At 44.0% G+C, this 24,665-nt stretch overlaps 1 protein-coding gene across 2 annotated transcripts in view; it reads right to left on the bottom strand.

Annotated features, from left to right (window-relative positions):
- Nucleotides 1–24,665, bottom strand: part of SYN3 (synapsin III) — a 175,146-nt gene that overhangs the window by 25,415 nt on the left and 125,066 nt on the right. For both annotated transcript variants that reach the window (XM_042837827.1, XM_042837826.1), the window contains one exon: nucleotides 6,677–6,739. In XM_042837827.1, coding sequence (XP_042693761.1) covers nucleotides 6,677–6,739 — 63 coding nt within the window. The remainder of the gene's footprint in view (nucleotides 1–6,676; nucleotides 6,740–24,665) is intronic.

Genomic DNA, 24,665 nt, shown 5'->3' with positions numbered 1-24,665 from the left:
AGTAGTCATTCTTCTAACAGGAAGAAAAAATCCATGGAAGATAACCAAAGGCAGAATGTACGCAGTGTGACATCAGAGGGCATCATTTAAGATGGGACTGTTAAAAATGATTACTGATCAAATAGTTATCGATTTAGTAAGAGATAAATCTACTTTCTAAAACAGCAAGCTGGCCACAATGTGGAAGCGAGAAAAGAAGTTGGAAAGAAATCAGCAGGAAGCTATTTTCTCTCTCTTTTTTTTTTTTTTTTTCTTGCACCCTTCTTAGGATAAATGCAATATCCCACTAGCTGCGCAGAGGAGTGCAAACAGCAAGTGCAAACACAGCCCCTGCCCTGCCAGCCTGTTTGCTTAGCTGTGCTGGCTGTTTGAGCAGCAATAGGCTCATTCTGGAGCCATCAGCTGCTGTTTGCTGTAGCGTTTTAGTGACCTGTTGTGAAGAGCTTGGGGCAGTATGTTGACAAATGCCTTTTCTGAGCAAGAAATCTCTCCAGCAGAGTCCCCGCTTCCCTTCTGGCTCTCTTCATCCATGTGGGTGCCAGCAGTGTCCCACCACACTCCTCTGGGTGCAGTAGAGAGGGACCTGGATCCTCAGGGATATCCTCACACAAATGGGTCCTGCTCTCTGCCTAGCAGTGGCCCTTTAAAAGAAGATACTGTTCCCATCCCCATCTGCAGCTTTCCCAACAGGCATTGATCTAGCCTCTTCTCGAGCAGAACTGGGCAAAAACTTCATGGATTCATAGAGTTGTTTGAGTTGGAAGGAACCCATAAGGGTCATCAAGTTGAACTCCCCTGCAATGAACAGGGACACCCACAGCTAGAGCAGGGCACTCAGAGCCCCTCCAGCCTGACCTTGGATGTCTCCAGGGATGGAGCTTCCACTGCATTCCTGGTCAACCTGTTCAGTTTACTACCCTTATAATAAAACCTTTTTTTTTTTTTTTTGTATCCTATCTAAATCTCTCCTCTTTTAGTTTGAACCCATTTCCTATCACAAGAAAACCCTGAGAAAGAGTCTGTCTCTTTCTGTCTTACAGCCCCCCTTTAGATACTGAAAGGCTTCTAAACTTCTACTGCCTCAGTCTCCAGGCCCCAAATCTCCTCCCTGCTTCTTGTATACCCCACATCTTTCTGCACACTATGATCCTAGGGCTGTGGCCTTCTTCTCTCATCTTCAACTTAAGCACCGCAGGTATTGCCTCATTGTGCCCTTTTGCTTTCATTAGTGATGTGGCCACATGAAAAATAACTGTCAGTTGGCTGGAGTGTCAGAATTACAGTAGTTTGCAAGGGCTGCCTTTGCCTTGCCTCATCAAGTGCCATCCAGAGTTTGCTCAGTCTCACTGGTTAAACCCACACCACTGGGGACATGGCTTGCATATGCAGTTTCTCTGTCCAAACTGGGCTTAGAGGCAGGTTGAGCTGCAAGGTGAATGTCCTAAACTGAGCCAGGGCCAGACTTGGCTCTGTGGTGTTTAACTGAGTCCTAATAGGCTTGTAAAAATACAAGCTCTGACTGCTTTCCTTCATAGAAGCTGGCCTGGCAACATGGAGTTTGGGAGTTTTCATCCACCTCGACCTGCACGTTGCCTCTCTGCAGTGACTGTGCCTTTTTGGGACAGCTGGCTCTGCACAGAGGGCTTCCTGCCCCTCTGCTTCCCTCTTCCCCATATCACACCCCCCTTCTCAGCAGATACTCGAGCAAGCTGACACACATTCAGTTTAGGCCTAACCAAATGCGGTTTGCCCTTTGACCCACCTCAAAATAACAAAGATATGCTAAAGTCTTCACTTCCTTATTATCCTCAAACTGAGGCTTTCCCGAATGTCTCTACTACATTCAGTCTTATAATCCCTATTAACTTTCCAATGAATAGCTGCTCTCAACCACGGGTCTTGGCAGCTCTGGACCCCAGTATCCTGGCTCAGTCACTACTTTCTGCATCTAGCGAAAGGTTCCAGACTGCTGTGCAAGAAATGAGGAGGATGCTCTTGCTATTTTCAAGATGGGTGTTACCTCCTCACTCATGAGTCAGTGGGAACACAGTGATTGGGCTTCTCTGTTCTGAATGTTACATGTCATTATTTGCCCTCTGTGAAAGAAAATATTTGTTCCTTGACAAACCAAGGCAGCCCTTTCCCCTTCCTTTCCTCTTTAGTGCATTGGATTTTCAAAGCTTTCACTTTTAGAACATTCTATTTCCAGTCCCGAGAGAGACAAGGTGATGAGCTGTCCTTCCTGATAAAAAGCTTGTGGTATTTTTACATTACATAGTGGCTCTGTTTAGTTTGCACTATATTTATATCAGAAAAAAAAAAAAAAAAGAAAAAAGAAAAAAGAGAGAGAAGTCTTTCCCATCCAGTAAGAGAGAAAATAACTCTGACCACATTATTATGAACAACAAGTTTTTCTTCTGCAGTGTAATAAATTCATCTGAGCCAGGATTTGTACTGGAGGAGGCATTTTCATAATTATGGGGCAGGCATAGAGAGGAGGTGACTCTTAAACTGGCCTAATTAGAGAGATCTAAAAATAAAACAGAAGTAGCAATATATGTATATATTTATTAAATTTATATAAATATATGTAAAACCACACGAATAGAAACTGTTTTTCCTCTCTCTGCAGATCTGGCAGTTGTCTCTTTCTCATGATCTGATCAGGAAGAGGTGAAGAGGCTCTTTGAGTGACTTTGTAGTGCTGGGCTCTGTTCCTAGGACACTTTGGGGTCATGTTAACATACAAATGCCAGATATTAACACACTCAGAGCTTTATTTCTTGCAGTGGGCTCTGGCATTACAAGATCTGGAGTCAGGAATAAGTATTACTTCTTTCTCACTGTAGCACTCACCCTATTCAACAGAGACCCCCCCAACCACATTTAGGATAGATAGGCTCGAACTTCACAGTGCTTCAGAATGCCTTGACCTCTTGTGAATTGCTGGGTGAACAACAGTTCAGTGCAACACGAGGAAGCACTGCTCCCAGCATCCATCTGTAATTTTCCTGGAAAAGACCTTGGGTATTGTTGAGGAGCTTAAATACAGCTTGAGAAAGCTGTTTGCTGACTCCATTGTAAACCATCACCTAAGCAATATTTCTGATATTGCACTTGTATCAACACGGTATTGGACTAACAGTACACAGAATACTTGCTACAATTTTCCAGTGCCCATAAGATAGAGGTGACTTCAAATTTTGGAAGGGAGTTAATCATAGTCATGCGAGGGGCTGAGGAGCATTTATCCACCTTTTAGATAAATAAATTGCCTGAGGCCCTTTCTTCTCCCTTGGCGAAGGCTATTCCTGGTGCTTCTGGTCAAGTCAACACAGAGGCTGTTGCTTCTGGATTTCACAATAGAAATTATAAGGGGTGTTTTTTATTCTGGTTTTCTTTTCTTCATCTCCAACCCACAGCTTACGTGCACACATCACTTGGCAAGAACAGTTCTGTCACTGCTGGTGTACTGTCACCCCTCTCTGTTCTGTCTTTTTATGCTGGCTACTCTTCTTTCAAGATAAAATGATCAGAGGCTGTTTCTTAAAAATCCTAAAGCAGCTATTTTCCTTTTGACGCTTAAGGATTCCCTGCTCAGCTCTTTCACCCAAAAAACGTGGTGAATAAATTTATAAAAAATGCTTTGAAAACAGGATATTTGAAAATGAAAGTCTGACTATTACAATGAGGCTCTTTCTAGACAGTATCACAACCTAATCAACAGTCAGTATTTTTTACAGTGCTATGAGCCTTATTAGCATGAATTAGCAGTAAGCATCATGTAATCACTGTAGCACTCTGGTCTGTAACAGAGAAAATGAGGAACTGTGAAATGACACAAATATATCCCCACAAGTCAAGTGGAGCTGGTTGGGGAAGAAGCCTTCTCTTTGTCTGGCTCCTGGCCGCTACCTCAGTACAAATAAAAAAAAACAGTGTATGGACTTCCCATCTTTGCTCATTCTTCATAGTCTTGGTGTCTCCCATTGTACGTGATTTTATCATTAATAAAAAGAAAAACGTAAGCACTTCCTTGACAATTTCTCCTGGTAATGAGATTGTAATCTGAATACTCGCATCCTTTGAAGCACCCATTAGAGGTACAGGTACATGGCTCTCTATCTTGGCATCGTTTGCTACAGTAAGTACTATTTTTAATGCACAAGTGTGTACTTTGACTAATAGGTTGTTTATTTTATCCTTTGTTTCTTCAGTCACTGCTTTTACATAAAACATGACCTGATGCTGATGCTTTATTAACTTTTACTTTCTTACTCTCATCCAAACCAAGAGCAAACCTCTCTCTTTTCTTCCTGTGTATATTTCAGAGATAATAACCTGCTGTTTCTTTCTGTCATCTTTACTTCTGAAGACCAAGAAATCTTTTATCTCTCTCACTCTAATTCCTCTATTATTCTCTATAATCTCCTTATTATCACTGATTATTACTTACATGTTATGATGGTTAAAATCATCATGTCTCCAGGGAACATTTCTCTTCTGAGTTACTTAAAAGGACATTTACATTTGATTATTCTTATTTATTTCTCTATATTTTTACCTCTAGGTGCTACTTTTTCAGTAAGCCCATAGTTCTGCTTATCTGGATTTCTGTCATTTTCTTACTTTTTTTTACTGTCAACCCTGCCATTGCCTTAAAAATAAAATAAAACAAATTCCTGTTACTTGTATTCTAAACCAACTGAATAGTTCTTTATTTTCACTCTCTCTTTTCTCTTTTTTTCTCAATGCAATGAAATGAAACAGGACTTCAAGAAAATTAATTTAATCAGCCTCAACTTACCTTGAGGCTGTGGCTGGAGCAGAGCCTAAACTAAAACCATAAGGTCAACAGCCCTTCCTTCCTGTACCTTCCCCATTAACTAAAGAGACAAGTGCCCAGTGCCACATTCATACTTTGCTACTAGTCCCTACATTTCATAATGGACCAAAATAAACTTGGCCTCAGACCAGCTCTTTCTTCTAGGACGCCAGGTCTCAACAAATCTGCTTTTGGAATGATTTCCTATGTAACGCCCTTGTACCACTGCATATAATTCAGCCTGCACTTTGCATAGAAACACTTTTTCTCTATAGCTTGCAACAGCAAAAACCAAGATCATTGTAGAGTAAAATGGAAGAGAAAATAAGAGGTGGGAGAAGATCTGTGGTGGTGCAGAAGACAACAGCTTTTGAGGACTGTTTTGTCTGCAAACACTGCTTAGGGTGGGATGCTTTCCTTTGATTCTTTCCTCATCTCTGTAGCCACCCAAGAGTCTGTATTGCAAAGAAAGACACACGAATCCCTCCCTACATTACAGATGAAATTGTGTAGTGGTCAGAGAGACCCAGAATTGCAGAAGGACTAAGAAACCCCACAGGGCCTCAGAGAGCTTGAAGCCTTTCATCAGGGAGAGTCTTCTTCCTCCAGTTCTATCCTGTCAGGAGTTTGCTAACAAAATCCTTCTTGGGGACATGTTCAGCAGCTCGTGCTGCAAGCAGCTCAAAGCTGTCTGCATGCAAGTAGTCTAATTCAATGACACCTCTGCCTGTTTAAAATATGAAACACCAATATTTTAACAAACTTTTCCTGCTTATTTAAATGTTTGCTCTTTGATGCTGAAGGCCACTTCCACCACTTGCCCAGGAATCTGAGCCCACTTCCGCTGCAGCAGCTAACATCCACACATGGGAATGCTGCTGCAGCCAAAGGAAGGATGGTCATGAGAGCTTCTGTATGTGATTCAGAAAGCTCGAAAGCACTTTTGTTTACAGATTGCAAGCAAACAGGCTGTACCAGGCTTAGGTATGGTGTACCTATGTATGCTTTTCAGGCAAACAGTGTGAGGCAGGGAGAAGAAAGATCTGCTCTAGGGAAGCACAGTGACAGGGATACCAATTACAAAGTTCATGTATCACCCATTTGGATTCAGAGATGATGCATCAGAATTCTCTAACTCTGAACAGATCATGTTTTGGACAGACAGAAGATGCTTTTTAAAAGAGGCATATGAAGGAAACAGGAGGCAAAAGTGCAGCAGAGACATACTGGAGATGCCTTGCTGAAAAGGGAGACCAGGCACCCCCAGAAACAGGGGCTGGCAATTCACTGGAGGAATAAAGATCCCAGTGAGCCTGGGAAAAACAAACAGGTCCTTCTGGGGAGCGAACTGTTTTTCAGGATTCCTTGGCAGGCAACCAGCCACTCTGCTTTGTAAGGTCTTGTTCTTCCTTGCAAGGAGGAAAAAAATAGCTGAAGGGCTCCCACTTTATTGAATAAGGTCATCGTCATGCTCTCAAAAGGACCAGAGCTGCTGTGCCTCGTTGTGAGGGCTATGGGGTGTAGCTGCACATTGCAGGTGCTTGAATAAACAACATCACTACTTTTGAGAGAGCAGAAAATGTATAAAAGCCAAGCTGAATGGCTCCTGCCTGGCCAGCCTTCCCCCCACTCTTCTGAACCCCCTCCCACACCCTGGCAGCCTCCAGACTGACACCGCTGCCTGTCTCTGTGCGTGACAGCAGCAGGAGGCCTTTTCTCCCACAGGAACAGGCAGTGCCACTCAGATAGGCTGTGGGAAGGTTTAACTCCCTGCTGGCTGATTGCATGCAAGGAGGCTGTGCCACACAGATATCTCTTTCCTGAACTGCAAGTATTTTTTCCTTTACTTACCTTCCCCATTCCGGCATGAGCGTGTCCCAGCTTGACCACTACAGGGAAATTCGGAGTCGTGAGCTGAAAGACAGAAGAAGGAACTCATTAGTCTTTATTTCCAGCCATTGTATTTGAAATAGTTTACTTTCATTTGGTTGCTTTTATCCCCTGCCTAGATGCTGATGGGAAGATAAACAGGTCCAATAAAGACTGCCCAGGTGGCAGCTCAATAAGCAAGTGGCTCTTTGCTGGGACACACGTGGTCAGAAACAGAGGACAGGCAGAACTCTTCAGATCTGACCTTCTTTTGCTGCGTGATAACATTAACTTCTAAAACCACTTTTTCTCTCCCACCATGTACGTGTGGATATGCATGTGTGTGTATGTGCATGTAAAAAACGCCACCTGCCACCGTGAATACACAAGCAATTTCAGGCGCTGAAAACATTTGAATTCTAAGAAAGATGAGGATTGTTGCTCTTTTCACACAGATTGCTTTGGCCTTAAGCATGAGTGCGAGCAGTCCCTCTGCAGCTCCCGTTCCCCTCCCTCCAGCAGTGGTGGGGGAAGGAGAGGGGAAGAGGGGCCAGCTCTCGGGTACAACTCACAAAGTCCATCTATTCACAAAGTCTCTCCCTTTCTCCTCTAAATTAGGGGTGGGTGTAGGGAATAAAAGAGAACAAAGAAGGGTTGGGATCAGCAATAAAAATAGAAAAAAAATTATGTCATGTCTTCACTCTAGTTCTTGTGGAGTTTACATTGTGTAGGGTCCTGCCATCCCAGCCAGCCAAGGGCATCTTAACGTACATTTTACTTGGAGAGAGCAGAAGTATCCTCTCTGCCCCCTGTTCCCCAGCTTGTGCAGGGATTCACTGCTAGGGACTGGCTGAGATTTGGGTTGCACAGCCACGTAGGTTGCATAGCCACGTAGTGACTGTGCCAGGAAAGCAACCAGGTCTATCTGATCTATCTACTATCCCTTTGATATGCAACACACTAATTTTTATTGCATATTTTTATTTGCTTTCTTGGGAAGTTCTCTAAAAGGAACTTCAGTCTACCTAAATACCTGAAGCACTGAGCTCTATTCATCAAGCAGTTAACCTAGAGATCCGGAGTTGTGTTTTGACAGATAAATGGTTCTCCTATTTATTTAAGTTTGAGAACAGATAAACAAACTGTTCTTGTGCTAATTACCAATTGTCTGTATGGACAGGCAGGCACTACGCCCTAAAGATAGAATGGTGCTGCTGTCTCCATCTGCGACAGCCTGCTATAAATAACAAAATTAGTAACCAGCGCCGATGTTTTGCTGTTCAGCTGCCTATGTAAAGAAATGTCATGGGAGAGGGGAACAGTGAGTGCATCGCACCCTCAGACAACCTGTGTCACTTGTGGAGACATTCTTCAGGCAGAAAGCTGAAGGCTGCACCTCAAGTGCTCTGTTCAGTGTCGTGACCCTCACTACATGAAAGTCATGGAGGCCTTGGAGCTTGACCAGAGAAGGGTGGCAGAGCTGTGAGGGGTCCAGAGCACAAGTATTAATGGGGAGTGGCTGAGGGAACTGGAGTTGTTCAGTCTGGAGAAGAGGAGCTCAGGGGAGACCTCATCGCTCTCTGAAAGGAGGTTGCAGTGACATGGGAGTTAGCCTCTTCTCCCGGATAACAGTGATAGGATGAGAAGGAATGGCCTCAAGTAGTACAAGGGGAGGCTCAGGTTGGATATTAGGAAAAATTTATTCTCAGAAAGAGCGGTGCTGCAGTGGCACAGGCTGCCCAGGGAGGTGGTGGAGTCACCTTCCCTGGAGGTGTTCAGGAACCACGAGGATGTGGCACTGTGGTTAGTGGGGATGGTGGGGATGGGTTGGTAGTTAGACTAAGTGATCTTAGTGGTCTTTTCAGCCTTAACAATTGTATGGTTCTACTCCACTTCATGAATGAAAAGAACCCTCAGCAGCAATACTCCGTAGTGCTGGCACAGGCCAGCAGTCCTGTGATAGGAGACCTTGACAGGAAGCCTTCCTGCAGCTCCACAGTTAAGATAAGCATATGTCCAGGCACATGAGTTTACTCTCTATTTCTCCTTTGCCTCTATAATTTATTGTAAGAACTTGAAACTTCATTAGCCTCTGGCACCTGTGAATCAAACAGAGGGCTGCACCTGAGGATAGGATGAACCATGCCAGACTTTTAGCTTTGGAAGATGAAAGGGAGCCCAGCAGCCAGGGTACCCGCTTGTTTGGGCTCAGGGAGACCTGGCCTGTTTCCCAGCTCTGTCATCTGTGCCCCGTGCATATTATTTAAGCCAAATGTGATGACTGTTCCCAGCATGCCGGAAAAGCAGGCCACAAGTTTCATGCCCCTGGCAAGGGGACGAAGAAGTGCGTGAGATAGATAACGCGGTATCGTCAGCTCCAAGCAGTGAGGCAGGAAGCCATGTCTCTGATGTCCCGGCTGTGTGCCCTACCTGCAGAGTTCTGTTGAGGGAGCCTGGCCCAAGCACAGGGCCTGGGAGTGGGAAGCATCTGTTTTCCTGTGTACATGCAAAGATAGTTTGGGATCCAATAAACAACCCAAGTTTCATGCTAGCCTGGGAAAAACCACAGGCATTAGCAAAGCTCTGCTCAAGTATCTCTCTTTCTCTTTGCTTCTTGGAAATGTGATGTCAGCTTTTTTGATGAAGCTTTGCCTCATCCCGGCTGGTGCTGGATCAGGCTGGAACCTCAAGCCACTTGGACTAACCATAATGCCAGGGACCAGGGCTGCAAACATGTGGCAGCTTCACCAGGAAAGCTGCAGTTCCGAGGGAATGTTAGCACAAGGCTTGCTGGAAATTCATTTGCATCACCAAAATCCCACACTAGTATAATTTCTGTGTATGTGAACCTGCCTTATGGGGAAAGCAAGGAGAGAAGGGATTGTATGCATTTGGCTGGATTTCATGAAGTGTAGATCTAGTGATAATGGAGTGCCCTTAGACTGCTGAAGTAGGAACAAATGCTCTCAATAATCCACAGAACTAAAGAAACCAGAGTCCACAGCCACCTGATATGAGAATTATGATGCTGCTGTTTAGGTGCTGGACCTAGATCTGAGCACCCTGCTCTAGCTAAAGGTATCCCTGTTCATTGCAGGGGAGTTGGACTAGATGACCTTTGAAGGTCCCTTTCAAATCAAACAATTCTTTGACTCTAAGTGGTGGAAGTGATGTGGGCTAGACCAATCAGTACAAATATTGTGAGCCTCTACCACATCCTGGTTGGGATTTCTGTTGTAACGAGGTGACCAGCTAGAATACTTGGCAAGCACATGGATGGGTAGGGAAGCTGAAGGAAGAGAAGATGTATTACATGTGTGAATATGGTGCATACGCAGACCCAGTTCTGGGGGTTCTGGGGGTGGCCACAACTGCCACAGGAGCAGACCCCTGGGATGTGGGTTTACACACACTTAGTCATAGATTTCCTGGGAAAGAAGATGCTTATAATCAAAGAATAACACCAGAGTTTAATGAGAAAGGCATGCTTTTTTTTTTTAATGATGCAAATGTCTGTGTCTTTCTGTGTGTTTGTTTATGTTTATGTTTTGTAATGGCTCTTTTTCTTGGAGAAATGGGGAAAAAAACTTCTATGCTTTTAAAATGTGCATGAACTGTTGACAAAGTTGGGATAGAGGACGCCTGTGGGTTTTGGGGTGAGACTGCGGCACTGCGATTAGCTCAGTAATCAGACATGGAAGTGTTAGTTCATATGCACAACTCAACCCACTGAATTACTGAATTAAAATCCTATAAATTGATTCCTAGACGCTGTCACACAAAAGAGTTGAGATGGCAATGTTTACAGATGTCTATAAATCAGCGTACGGAGTCAAACAGGAGTGCAAATCCTAAATTAGGGACTTTGGTTGGGGAGACATGGATGGAGGACTTTGATGGCCTAAAGGAAGTCATTGTAGCCCCTGATTTTACGGGCTGTGCTCTGTGTGTAGTGTCATTGCAAAGATAACTCTGCAGTTAATCAGTGTTTCAGCAGTGATGTGTGAAACTGAGTGCCGGTATGCATACATTAGCCCCTATTTGCAAACACATGGCTGTAAACTATGACACTTACCCCTTTACTCTCTGCCCCTCCTTTCCTACAAATAATGGGACTTTCAGTACTTCTTGTAAGTGTACAGTTATCTTCTGTATTTATTTCTGGTGGAGCAGCAGAACAGAGGTGGATATAAACTGACCTTCAGGAAGATACCATAGACAAAACCTGATCTATCATGTAAGTACAGTATTTTCAAGTCTTTTGCTTCACTGAGGCTCTCAAGAGATGCTGGCCATGGGTCTGTGATTTAATATACTGTCCTGTCCATAAAGAATGCTGAATCCTTCAGCCATGCTTAGTTTCATGCATCAGTTCACATTATCCACATCATACAACATACCACTTCTAGTTTCCAGGGGTTATTCTTCTGCAGAGACTTTCCAATCAACACTAACATTAATACTCCATGGAGCAGCAGAATCATGGTTCGTTCTGGGAAAGGTCTGGGGAAGATGGGAAATGGGACATCAAAGCTTTAGTCTCTTGGGACCAGTATGGTATCGCCAGAGAATCTAGTGTTTTCAAATCAGTCCTGAAGTCCCAATGAACAAGGTACTGCAAAATTTTTGCTTCACCCTTCCCCCAGACAGAATCCTGGGTTTGTTTTTTTCTCATTTTTTTAAAATTTTTTCAAGCTTTTACGCTGTGAAACTGACTTTTCTGTTTATTTAGCTGTCTTTACTTGTAAGATGACAAAGTCTGGTCTGGGCGGGTACCTAATGGGTTATGGGAATGTTGCTCATGCCCTTGAGAGCCTGATGTTGAAAGTAATGTGTGTGGTGCTTCCCTGTTGTCAATTAAGTTGGAGGAGCAGTGAATGTATACGATTTTCTATAAAAGCACACAAGCTGATTCAAACACAGAGGAAAGTAATGATGTCATGACATGATGTCATTATGTTTATGGAACTATCTTACTAAAGGTCTAAGCTGAAGATCAACACTGATTGCACACTGGGTTTGCCAGACGTGGCAGCGTCAGGGCTGTACAGTGAAATATGGAGGAGGAGAAGAATTACTGCTCCCTGTTATTCCTTTGCTCACTCATATAATCACCAAAACCATGCAGAACGGCTGACTCAGTGGATTAACACTTTGGCTCCATGGAGGTTTGCGGAGACCAATGTATGACAGACAAGTCCTCTGCTGTTTGCCAGATCAGGAACAGTGTGAGAAAAACCAAGCAACAATAGGAGAACATATTGAACAATAAGAGCTGCCAGAATTCACATCTGTGCTCTATTAAAGACACGTGACACAGATTCCTTCAAAGCACACACGTGTGTGTGTTCATTACTGTATAATAATTGCAGCCCAATGAAGAAAAAATCATTAGCTAGGGAAAGAGGTCCCGTGCTTCCAAACCAGCTGAATTAAACCCTGAGGAGGAATAAGTGCTGACATACTTGTGACAGGAGGGCTGTATTCATAGCTGTATCAAGAAGCACTGTGCAAGGTAGGACCCAAAGCACTGCAGTGGTTGGTAGACTGAGAGGCAGTAGCATACGTAAAAGGGGAGACAGCACTGCCTCTTAGGATGGGGTAAATTTTACAGAGCTTCACTGAGCTGGGGTGATGAAATCAGTGCTGTGGGCAAGGTGGATGATGGGACAATATTTTGGGATGTCTGTAAGGGAAGCTCATAGGATCAAATAGGAATAAACTACGACATGGCAAAAAGCACTGTAAGGCCAGAAGCCGGCAGTTCAGCAAGCAAGTGTAAGGTTTTGCAGGTGTCACAAAGAATAGGCAAGAATGAGGTTGCTAATAACAAGGTTGTGAGGAGAAAAAACATTCACTAATTTGATGGCAACATCACTGCTACAGGCCTGAGAGGAACAGGAACAAGTGCAAAGCAAAGGGTTGGATTTAAGATGCTTTAAATGGATGGACTTCTGCTCATTTCATTTAGTGCTGGAGCCAGGACCTCTAGCTTCTAATAGAATGAACACACTGAGTAACTAGAGGGAGATATGGCAGTACTTGGCGTGCACTATGAAGTGAGGTCAGCAGTACCTTGGTTTGAGAAGACCCTTCGTGGTGGTAAAAGCCTATTCTTTGATCCTAGCATCACTTCTAAAAAGCACAGCGCACACAGAAAAAGAAACCCTAACAACAGCATGACTTAGTCCCCACATTCTCAAGAGAGCTGACCACAAACCAATGTTTCAGGGCTCATAACACTTGCTGTGGTTAGAAGCAGGTGGAAAGGGTTAAGCACAACGTGGAACTTTTTCTCATTAATGCCACCTCTAATGTTACTGTAACTTCTCTTCTAGCTGAGACAGGATGCCTTTGGGTTCCCAGTGGTCCCTCTCAGTATTTTGGAGGATGAAGAGTGTGAGCATGTTAAATTAATTTCATTCCCTTGGTGCTTCCAGTGTGAGAATTTTTTGAACAAGTCCAGACAAACAGATGAGATGCTCAGCAAAAAAATAATATAGCATATTTATTTGCGTGCGCTTTTACATACACACATATCTAGCGGTTCTGCTCAGTACATCCCCATTACCTCTGAGAGGAATACAGGCAGGTTTTTAAAGGTCATTATGAGTACATGGAAATTGTAATTGCTTAATGTTTGGGGTTTGTTTCTCCTCTGTCACTGCTGCCATTAAGGAAGCCCCTTGTGTTTCCTCACTTGCTAAGAGAGTGAACACATTCTGATGTTAAAAAAAATTGTACATATTTTTTTGCTAGATGCAGTGGGAACAGTAAAGGAAGGTCAGGAGGAAACTCTCCCTTGTCTCCCTTGCTCCCTTGTGTCCCTTACCCTGACCTGAATTGGGTATTTTCTTCTCAAATCAGAAATTTTCTTTTCCCACGTCACCATGTTGCAGGGGGAGAGATGGCGAGTGCCAGCTGCTGACAAGGTGGAGAACTCTGTAAGAGTTTGCTTTTGATGGGTTACCTTTGGGAAAACTGTAGTGCCTCAGGTGTGGTAGAAGCTACAGAAGGAAATAGGGGGATGCAAATGCTTTATGAAATTATGGTGGAGTCTTCAAAGCCATTCCTACTCCAAGAACCCCTGGGGTTTAGAACATGTTGACCAGCAGAGCTCTTCCTTCACTCAGAAACCTTTCCCTTTTTTGCAGCAAACTCTGATTTCTCACTGATTTCACAATGACCAGAGTTTCTTCGGTGAGAACAAAACTTCCCTGGTCTCCACAATGGAAAATGCCTTCAGGAACAGGCCTCACTGAACAAGGAGGCTTTGCTGATGGCTCATGCATTAGCACGGGTCTCTAACCTCAGACTACATCCAGCTGCAGATGCATTTCTGCCTCCGAAAGGCAAAGCAGGTGCATTCCCAGCTCTCAAACCAAAGGAAGCTGCGCTCCCTGATGGCAATGCTTAGGGAATCACACCCCTCCAAGCGCTTAGTTGGGACTCCACAACCTCCTGCAGCACATCTGAGAGCAACACAGCTATGCCAGTGCAAGATGAGAAGCAGGCTGTGGGCTTGTCAGTACATTCAGCAAGAAATACTCTTCCTGACACAGAAAAGGCTCTGATGTTTCATTGCTGCTGTAAACATGCCAATGACCACAAATGGCCTTGGCTGACATTGCCATGTCAGTCATTAGAAGGAAGAGGCCACAAGCAATGAACCATGGATGTTGCCTGATAAAAGGAAGGGGATACCGTGATCTGCTAGAACACCTGAAATGCCCTCTGGACTTCTGAAAGCCAGTGAGTGATGGATGATCACCTCCTTCCTTCTTGCACCCAGAGCTATAGAAGCAGTGGCACAGAGAACCAGGCAGTCCCTGTCTGCCTGTTTTGGAAAAATCCGTGGTTTATTTTTATAATGTTTTAAAAGTCTCTGGGACCAGCACAGCAAGTAATCACAGAATCATAGAATCATAGAATCATAGAATGGCTTGGGTTGGAAGGGACCTCAAGGATCATCCTGCCACAGGTGGGGTTGCCAACCACCAGATCGAGTGCTTGATCAGATTGCCTTAACTAATGCTCCAGAGCACAAAAGACTTTGGACATATAAAAGAATGAGGAAGATGGGAAGTGTCACCCTGCAACTGGTATCTCAGGCCACACCTGTACCAATAAATTATGCAGTGCCATAGCAAGGACAATGGCTTTGAATTGCCCATAGGGATAAATCCTCAAACAATTCCCAAGCACAACATAGAAACCAGCATGTGTCTGCAGCCTTTTTCTCAGGATATTTTGGAGTTTTAATAGTATAGCTGTGGCCACACCATGCCTGTGCTGCCCTGGCACTGTATGAGTTGCTACTGTCAACACAGCCCACGTCTGTCACACAGGGCTATGCAGAAGAATAGTTTTTATCTCACATTATGCATAATCTGTGTATGCTCCCACACTTGTGTTATTTGTTGGCTGTACAGATGAAAGGTCTATCACATGCACAGTAGATTTAAGCTGCTATACAACATACCATTCCCATAAGATAATTTTCACGGACTACCTTTTTCATATTGAATTCATGGTGGCTGCATTTTTTACCTGCTACTACAAATATTTATATTGCATTTCTTTAGTCTTCGTTTCTTTCGTCCACAGACCTGGAAAGTCAAGTATTACCTCACATGAAAATGCTTATGCCATGGGCCCAGCTTGTCCTATTCTGCAGCCAGATCTTATTTTAAGCATTTTGAGCCCTTAGACTTATGCAGGAATCCAAATTCTTTACCAAGTGGCCTGGCAGTGAGACACACATGCTCTGTGTTTTGTGGTCACTTTGGCTCCCTGGGTCTTAAAAGTGGGGAGTAAAGATCTTCAAAGGCATATTCCATGGACCCATCTCCTTCATGGACTGCACATGGTTCAATGAACCCTGGTAGCAGCTCTTCAGAGACCATAGCTTATAACAAATTTGTGGACATCTACAGCAGATGGAGGCCAAGTGTGAGCTTTGTTCTTTCCATATTCTCATTCTTGTGCTTCGCAGTTTCAAGATTCTTTCTTCAGATAAAAATCTTGAAGGTTTCTCCAGACTAATTTTTGCCTCATGGCATAGACACTGAGGACATGAAAGGCAGCTGCTGTATTCTACGATTGAGTTAGCTCTGTGTCAGGTGAGAATACTTAGGAACTTTCAAATGGCACGTTTTTGGTAGGAGCCAAAAAATGCAGGAAGGGAACCACTTCACCGTCTTTCCAGATTATCTGGAGGAAAAAAATAAGGTTCTGAATGCAAATTTTGTAGCAGAAAATTTCATGTTTCAGTGATTCTGTGAATGAACACAACTCAATTCTTTTAGTCCAACAGGGAAATGAAATGCTTCCAGCCTGTAAAAGGAAAGTATTCCTTATATGCATTTTATTTATGCATCTTTCATTCATGAGGACTTTTGACTTTGGGCCAGGGAAGCTTTGAAACCTGAAGCTCGAGCACTGAGAAACTTTCTCCTACTCAGGGTGTAAGGGTGTAAGCCCACAGTGGCACCATGTGGGCATTTGTCTCCCTCTCATGGATCCTTCCACAAGATAAGACAAGATCCTGCTACATCTCTTTCTTAAAAAGACATAAGAGCTTTCAATGAAGTGGAAGAAAGGCATTATGGAGGTGTCCTGTGTAATTACCCTGTATGCAAACTTTGGCTGCACCTCAGTGATAAGAAGAAACCCGATTAGCCATTTTGAGTAAAAAAAGGCCAAGGAGTTGAGCAGGCTGCACAGTGGACATAGGCAGGGTTATTTTCAGCTGGGACTGGCTGCTGTTGACATCTTTCCCAGCTGTAATGAGAAAGGGGCTCCTCAAGTGAATGCATTCAGAGGAAACAGAAGAAACCACTGTGTGGGTCAGCCTTTTTCATCTCACAGCCACCACCTCAGTCAGCAGCGTTTTTTTTTCCCAGCTGAGCACACACATTGATGTATGGCAGGCTGCAGCGGCCAGGAACAGTGAGCAGCAGGAAGCAGAGAAATTCCATTCGCAGTAACACACAGCCCCTCTTCTTTAGCCTGGGCAAGCCTGGAGCAGCAAAGGATGCTGTGGTCTCCATGAGCCCACTCCTTCTGTTTTGTCTGGAGAGAAAGGGTTCACCCTTTACTGGAAAAAGAGGTGGAGACCTGAGCTGATTTCATCTGTGAGGCAATATCTCCACTTCTCTGGGATAAATGAGGCAGATGTGAGTGAGCCGGTCCACGCCTAGTGAAGGAAGGTATTTGTTTCTTTCCCAGGCTGTCATGGGATACAGGTAGGGTTTTGGAATTTGGGCAGGAGCCAGCATGGAGGTGCATGGGCATGTGCTCAAAAGAAGGGCATTTGGCCAGCTGAAGACAGGGACAAGCACGAGAAGAAACAGGAATAGATTCACCGCTGACCTCCACCGCTGTCCCTGCCTGCTGTCGCATTGCTGCACTTAACCTGGTGCTCACTCAGAGCAAAGCCCAGGACTAGTTCTGAAAGATGGGTACTTGTTTTCCTATTACAATTCTACCTCTTTTCTTCCCATCAGACCTCATGCCATTAAATTATTTATCCAAACTAGCTGCTGAAGTCTTTCATGGTGGTTCTTGTTTTGTTTCTCATGGATGTAGTGCCAGCATCTCAGAAATGCAGCAGTCGAACCATGCTGAAAGAACAGTTGCTACTGAGATGTATAGACAGAACTTCGGGGGAGTGGGAGTTTCTTTCAAGGAGAGAAGAAGAAGAAAAAAAAAGCCTTTGTACTCACAAAGAAAAAATACTTGCTCACTCAAAGACTCAAAGAAGCTAAATCATACCTCAGTCTGTGTTTGTCTCTACTCATAACTCCTGAGATAAAAACTAGTCCTGGGTGGAAGAAGCCAACGGGGCTTTTCCATTTTTCTTGATATTGTTTCTGAAAACCTGAAATCAAAGAGAATTTTGTCTACACAGATCCTGGTGGACTTCTCAGTTGATAGGTTTTTACCCATCAGTTGTGAGTAGGACAAAGGAGGTGTTAAAACTTCCCGTGCAGAGGTGGGTCAATGAGAGTAGCAGGTGATCGGAGTGTGAGTGTGCTCTTCTGGACTTTGATAACAACTCTCTGATACCAGACCTTGAGGTCAGAGTACAGTTTCATAAGAATTAGCTAAATTAGTTTGTCTGTATTGTAAATGTAAAGCAGATTAGACTGAATTTGAATCTAATTGTGGCATTGCTGTGGTGATGGGTTACTTTTGCATTAGTATTTAGCTTCAGGTATTTATGAGAAACCACAGCCTCCAAAAGCTCCACTCCTGTCCTCCTAATTTTGACTCACAAGGTTTTAATGGATGAAGAGAAAGCAAAGGAAGCCTTTGGTTCTTGTACAATTCAGCAAACTTCTGGCTAGCAATGGCATTGTCTGGGAACCCTTATGGGGATGAAAGCAAATTCTGTACAGGTGTGGCCCCTTCTGAGGCTGCTTTTTGACGACTGTTGATTCTCAGAATGAAAAGCACCGTGAGGAGGGTGACTGGCAGACGATTTCCACCAAGGTCTCCAAGTGAAGTTATTTTAAAGTGATCCTACAGCACACAGGGCTAGTGATGGTCCTTGGTAGGAAAGGTTCCCCAAAGCACAAATGCTGCTGTGCATTTGTATGTAGTTTTTCAGTAACCTCTACTGAAGCAGAGCCGGCACACTTGCCCCACACAATAGGGCACTGCATGGAGATCCAATCATAGGCTGATTGGCTCATGAAGCACATTTTGATGCAGACTCACCAGTATGGAGCTGGGAAACGTACGGCTGGATGAATTCAGCAAAAAAGTCACATGTAGATGGCTTTATGCAGGGACAGTTCAGTCGCTTCTGTTCCCAGACCTTTCTAGGGAGGGGGACAGAGGTTAGCACACATGGGTCTGAGTGCCTGTCTGCTTTTTCACCTTAGTCTCCACCCATGAGAAGTTAATGGTGCAAAGCCATCTTTGGGTTGGGTATCTCTGTGCCTGCTGTGAAGACATGCTCAAGGAGCACTGATGAAAAATCCTGCCCTTTCTTCCTAAACCCTCACAGAGGGAGTTTATGAGGCATGATATGAAAACCCTGCCCTGTGAAAGGATTAACCAGCTCTCAGAAACTGGGAGTGGTAAAGGTGGTCCCTCCTGAAACAAATCCCACTGAGAGTATGATTGCTGATTAAATTGAGACTTTGCACAGTGAAACTATAATGAGGTAGGAAATTTGATTATGTCTATCAATCCAGTCCTCTGACATCATGTGGCTTATGTTATATCCTGACCTCATCACTATGGCAGCGTGGCATCTCACACGTAAAGACTGAAACCCTGGCCTCACTGAAGGCACTGGGAGTTAGCTTATTCATTTCAATAAGACTATGGTTTCTTTTGCAATGTTTGGTAAAGATTGTTTATCTCAAATTCCTCTCTCACCCTGAGATATTTTCACTGTTTTATTGCTTGATGATGAAACTTTTAAGCAACCCTGTGAGGATGGCCTCTAGTTGCAAAGTTGAGGCTGACTGAGAGTAGGAGGGCTGCTGAGATGCTGTGGTCAGCCACTTCTGATGCAAGGTCCCAGGGGGATGTGGGACATGGCTGCCTCGAGGCACCCCAGTGGCAAGGAGAAACAAGTTCCTCTGGGAACATGGAGCAGTGCTGAGCAATCTCAGAAGGCAGGGAAGGTATGGACCATACAGTCCCTCTCTTCTATTATGAAGAGAAGTTGAGGGAATTGGGCTTATTTAGCTTGGAGAATGTTCTGAGGATTTAAGTTAGATGTTAGAAATTATTTACTCAGAGTGCAGTGAGGCACTGGCACAGCTGCCCAGAGAAGCTGTGGGTGCCCCACCTCTGGAGGCACCCAAGGCCAGGTTGGATGGGGCTCTGGGTAGCCAGAACTGGGGAATTGGCAGCCCTGCCCATTGCAGGGGTTTGCAATTGGATGATCTCTAAGGTCCCCTTCAACTTAAGCCATTCTATCATTCTATCATGATTCTATGATTCTTGCATGAGATCTCAACCAAATGCACTGTTTGCCTCTTGGAGGGGATCAACAGTGTTTACATGTGCATACAGGGATGGACTTCACAAGGTCAAGCAGCCCTCTCAGCCAGCTTCCATGCAATATAGCCTGCTCACTGATCAAAGAACCTGCCTTGGTGCTCTGAATAAAAGTTTCTGAGGGATGCGGAGCCTGCTTCTTCCACAGTTCTCAGAAACGTGCCCTGCATTCCGTTCTCTCCCAGGCATGACCCTCTCCTTCAAGTGGTGCCAGATGCACCGTGAGAGCACAGGAGCTGTTCAGGAAAGGCTGTGACTGTTGCCTTTATGGTGGCATGTGCCTGTGCTACACCAACACTGGCCTGCAGTCATGGGCCTAGTTTGACCCAAAATTTTCACGTTGCCAAGGTAATGATAGGAGACACGAATCATTTCTATTTGTGATTTCATTCTTTTATGCTATAAGCTAATTGCTTCCTTGTACCACAATATGTTCCAGCTGTTGCTCTTTATCTGTTCCTGAGTTTCTTCTGTCACTCTGGTGCATGGGTAATTTAGAAATGGTTCCCACATTTTCTCTTTTACTTCAAAAGGAACAAGAAAACAAAAACACGCACAGGAAAAATCTGTTTGCTCTTCACTGTATTTCTCTATGTGAGAGCCTTTGAGATCAAATTTCCTAAAATATTACCTATCAAAGGACTATTTTGACTCTGCTGATGCAGAACAGAGCTTCTTTGGTGATGCTGTACATGTAAACACCCAGAATGGGAACAACATAAGCAGTAAATTATATGACAAATCCAACCTTAATCTTTAAAGCAGTCTACTTGTCCAAACTCACAAAGACTGGCTTAGGTGTGAGGGAGAATGAAGACCCTTTAGTTTATTTGCAAATACTGATGTGATTCTTCTGTGTCCTTGCCAATAGATGACAACAATTATACTGTTGTCAGAACCACCAGGTTGTTTTGAGAGGTGGCTAGGTGGCACATGAAGCCTAGATGACAACTGGAGATCTCATACCTAGCTTCAAATAATCCGTGTGAGAGATGGCTTAAACAGATCCTGCTTCTTGAATCACAGCTTCAAAACATTTCCCAATACCCAAGAGAAAGATAACAACTAACGTGCTTTCAAGATATAAAGCAACATAACAGTTTTAATTATTTTCCATTGCAAATATGTTATAAAAGGAATAGAAGAGGTATAAGGAGTTGCCCAAAGAGGTGGGTGAACTTGGCAATAAGATTCAAAGCTGACCTTTTCAAGAGTTGCATTAATCACTGGCTAAGCTAACATCTGACTCGCAACTTCAATAGAAGACAGGCTGCTGAGTTTATAGAGAGAGTGAGGGAGAATTTTTCAGTGAATTGTGAGGAAAAAATGAAAAAGGAAATCATTGTAGGGGATAGGTGTGAATTGCAAATGTGTTTACTAAATGGGGTGAAGCAGAGGCTATTTGCTTTAATTCAGTGTCAATGTTATGAGAGGCAGATGCTTATGGATACCCTAATCCTTGGTTCCTACCACTCCCATTTCCTGAGAGCTCTCCTTTGCTTACAGTTTATTAATGGGAATCAGAGACATTAAGAATTAAACACCCAGGTGCAAACTGAATGAGCTCTGAATTTCAGTGACCTCTATTTCAGGCTTATTAGTTTGGGGAGTGTCAGTTGCTATCCAGAATTTTCCTCTCAAGGGATAGCCTGCAAAACAAGTCTATTGCACAATCATGTTCAAGAGCAGGATAGTCTGCATCATGGAGCTTGCAATGCTGTGGGGCAAATGTATCCAGCAAGGAGCAGATTTAAACTGCATGAAATTTTTTTAATGAGAGGAGTTTATACTAACTCCTAATGACATCAAGAAAGCTGTTCTAGCATTCTTTTCTGTAGATGTGATCAGACTGGGGACATGGTACTTCAGGATTTTGGGTCATACTTGAGGCATGGGCCATATCGTGAACTTGATCATGGGCAGTGTGGACTGTGAGGCCCAAACATGTCACAGTGAAAAGCTAGGACTCTTCCTCTTTGGCAGCGTGGCAGTCCAGGCCCAGCTGGTCGTGCAAAGCATTGGCCGTTCAGTGAAGCTCTTGTTTGACAGGTCTGAGTTATGCTTGGGAAGTGGTGCTGTGTACATCAAGTGAAAGAGAGAGCTGATGGAAGTGTGCCTACGTTGTGCTCTAGAGCAGATGCGGGCAGGAGGAAGAGAGGAAGCCCCCCAGATACCTTACCTCTTCATAATGAAGGGTTTATACTGGCTGGAGATTACATTGAAAAGCACTCTGAATGCTGTCAGGTAGAAATAATTAGCTAAAATAACAGTGTATTCCCATAATGCTTTATCTTCTGGTCACCCTCCTTACTGCAGATGTAGTCTGATTCCCCAGATTTAGAAAACAAGTGCTTAAATCTGGAGTTCAGTAGGGATGATCATTTTGAGAAAATGATTTAATGTAAAACCAACACTGACTTGAAAATCGAATACACTGCCTCCAATAACGGGTAGTCCAGTCAGCATCTGGATGAGACCTTGAGCGCACCAGCACTGTGCACAACCACAAGGCAAAATCCCAACAAAACATGACTGTTGAATAAAACAGAAGATGGTCAGGACAAACAAGATACATGAAATCCTGATAGAAAAACATCACTGCTGCTAGATAAGTACCAGGCAGGGTCCGATCGTGCTCACCCAGTGGAGCCTATTCTGAGATTGGCTATTTGACACACAGAAAGATGAGAAAGCATCATGGCCAAGCAGGTCTTTCTGCCATTCACACAACAGAAAGCTTTCCCAGGTGCGCTGGCCAATTGTGCCCAAGCCAGAACTTCTGTCTTACCTAACTTGCAGGCCTGGACCTGATCTGTAGTAAAACTCACAGAGGGATTTCACAAACTCCTCAGCTTAGATGAAGTTTAGGAATGCAGCGAGGGAACTAAGCTCTCCTTGAAGAGGAATTCCTGACTTCCAGAATAAAATGGCAGTGTTCTGAAACCTGAACTCAGCATATTTACCCTGGTGAAAACCTAGTTTTGAGCATGATCTGACAGAGCTCTGCCTGGCTGCCTTTCTGAGTAGGGTGGAAATTATATTTGTCTGCAAAATCTGGGCATCAGGAAGCGAATTGCAGAGGTGTTGTTTTCCTGAGAGAAGAAGGTCAGTTATCAGTGTTTACAAATACAAATGAAACTCATGCTAAACACAGTGCAAAGAAACCCTGCTTTAAGCATTTGCAGTCAACTCAGACAAGATGTAGGTGAATTATTGTCTTCATTTTGAGAATGAAGAACTGAAACACTGGGATATTAACTGACTTGCCATGAATCAAGAAGTCGGTTTCTGGCAGAGCCAAGAATAAGATCCAGATCCCACTAAAACAACCTAACCAGGAACATCCTTCCCACTGAACAGTTTAATTAACATAAATTAAGCAGCAAGTTGACACAACATGTTCTTAATTTTTCATGGGGTACTTCAGAGAACTCAATAATTGCATTTTGTAATCAAAAAATAAACAAACACATATGTCTGTCAGAAAAATAACAGGCACGAAGGAAAAATAGCTTGGTGCTTTATATTTGGTGTGAAGTCCTTTGTTAGGACTAAAATCGTGATGTGATGTGATGCAAAGCAAGAAGGCAAAGAACTCTCTCCTTCTGTGCAAGTTTATTGGGATTAAAAATAATCCTTCTTTTAGGTCTGTACTGTTTGAATGCCAGGGCTCAGTGTGCACAGACAAGCCAAATGCTGGGAACCTTAAGCACAGATCCTGTCAAATCTGCCACATCCTCAGTCTGCTGAATGATGTTCAGTGTGCAGGAGGCAGAGCTGAGGATTTGCTAGCTCTTATTATCTGCATTTGGAAGAGTCCAAAGATGGAAGGAGTCTGGATAGCACCTGAGCCCTCCCACGCACTGAAAAGGGAGATGAGAGCCTAGGAGATACAATAGCAAATCCCACTCAAGGGGAAGATGTCTTTTAAGCTCTACAAATATGTCTGCTCTTTGAAGCTGGCTACACCAGGCTTCATTCCCAGACAGCAGAGTGAACATTCCTCTCTAAAATTAAGCCCCCGGCAATTGTTCCCCCCAGGAATAGGCATGTACTGAGTGCAGGAAAGCTACACATGAGTGACAATAGGATTTAAAGAGCAAGAAAAAAGAGAGGAGCCAATTTAGACCCCATGGGAACATTCACGGAGCCTTTTCTACATGCAGAACACTTGCATTGAATTAGGCTCCATCTATATAAGCCAGCTGGAAACTGATCAATGGGGATGGCATTCACAAGGAAACACGAGATTATTCAGCTAGGCTTGCATACCAGTCAAGGGCTGTGTGGCCCTGGTCAGCCCAGATCCATGGAGAAAAGGTCAAAAGGCAACAGCTCTTGTGGTGATTGCTCTTGCATTGCATGGAGCAAGCCCAGCCACGTGTGTGCATGCTGCATGCTCCCAGCTCCCAGTAATACCACTGTCTGAGGCAGCACCACACTGTGTCTGGAGCAACTGCCCCTGCTGAGAATGCATCAGCTGGAGCTCGGTGCTGTGCCATGCGCTCTGGGCATCTCCTGGTCAGTCTAGATCATGTGCTGAACTGCAGACCTGCCCACTGTCTGTTGGTAGGTAGATCAGCCTGTATGGTCTTGGAGTCTCTTTCGCAGTTCTTTTCCCATCATTCATGCAAAACTTGACAGTTTGGCAGCATCCTGGCTTTTGTCTACCGAGCTTAAAAAGCACAGTGCTCTCTTCCTGTGATACTGATGCCAGTGCTACACAAACCCAATTTTGATTTTCCTGAGTAAAATGTATGCATTTTTTTGTCTGTGAAGAGAGTCAGGAAAATGTCAGAGGTACCTGATGTACCCAGAGTTATGTCCACAAGTTTGAGGCAGAAATTTGGCTACCTGGAACCCAGTGGCTGCATCCTTTCAAGGCCTACTCCTGAGACACTACTCCTGCTCCATCCCACTTTTCTTTCAAGCTTGAAAACCTTATAAA

The sequence above is a fragment of the Centrocercus urophasianus genome, unplaced genomic scaffold (assembly GCF_019232065.1).
Source record: "Centrocercus urophasianus isolate 14NV4802_14NV808 unplaced genomic scaffold, USGS_Curo_1.0 seq_73, whole genome shotgun sequence".
Taxonomy (NCBI): Eukaryota; Metazoa; Chordata; class Aves; order Galliformes; family Phasianidae; genus Centrocercus; species Centrocercus urophasianus.
The sequence above is the reverse complement of the archived record's forward strand: the minus strand, read 5'-3'. Positions and strand labels throughout refer to the sequence as shown.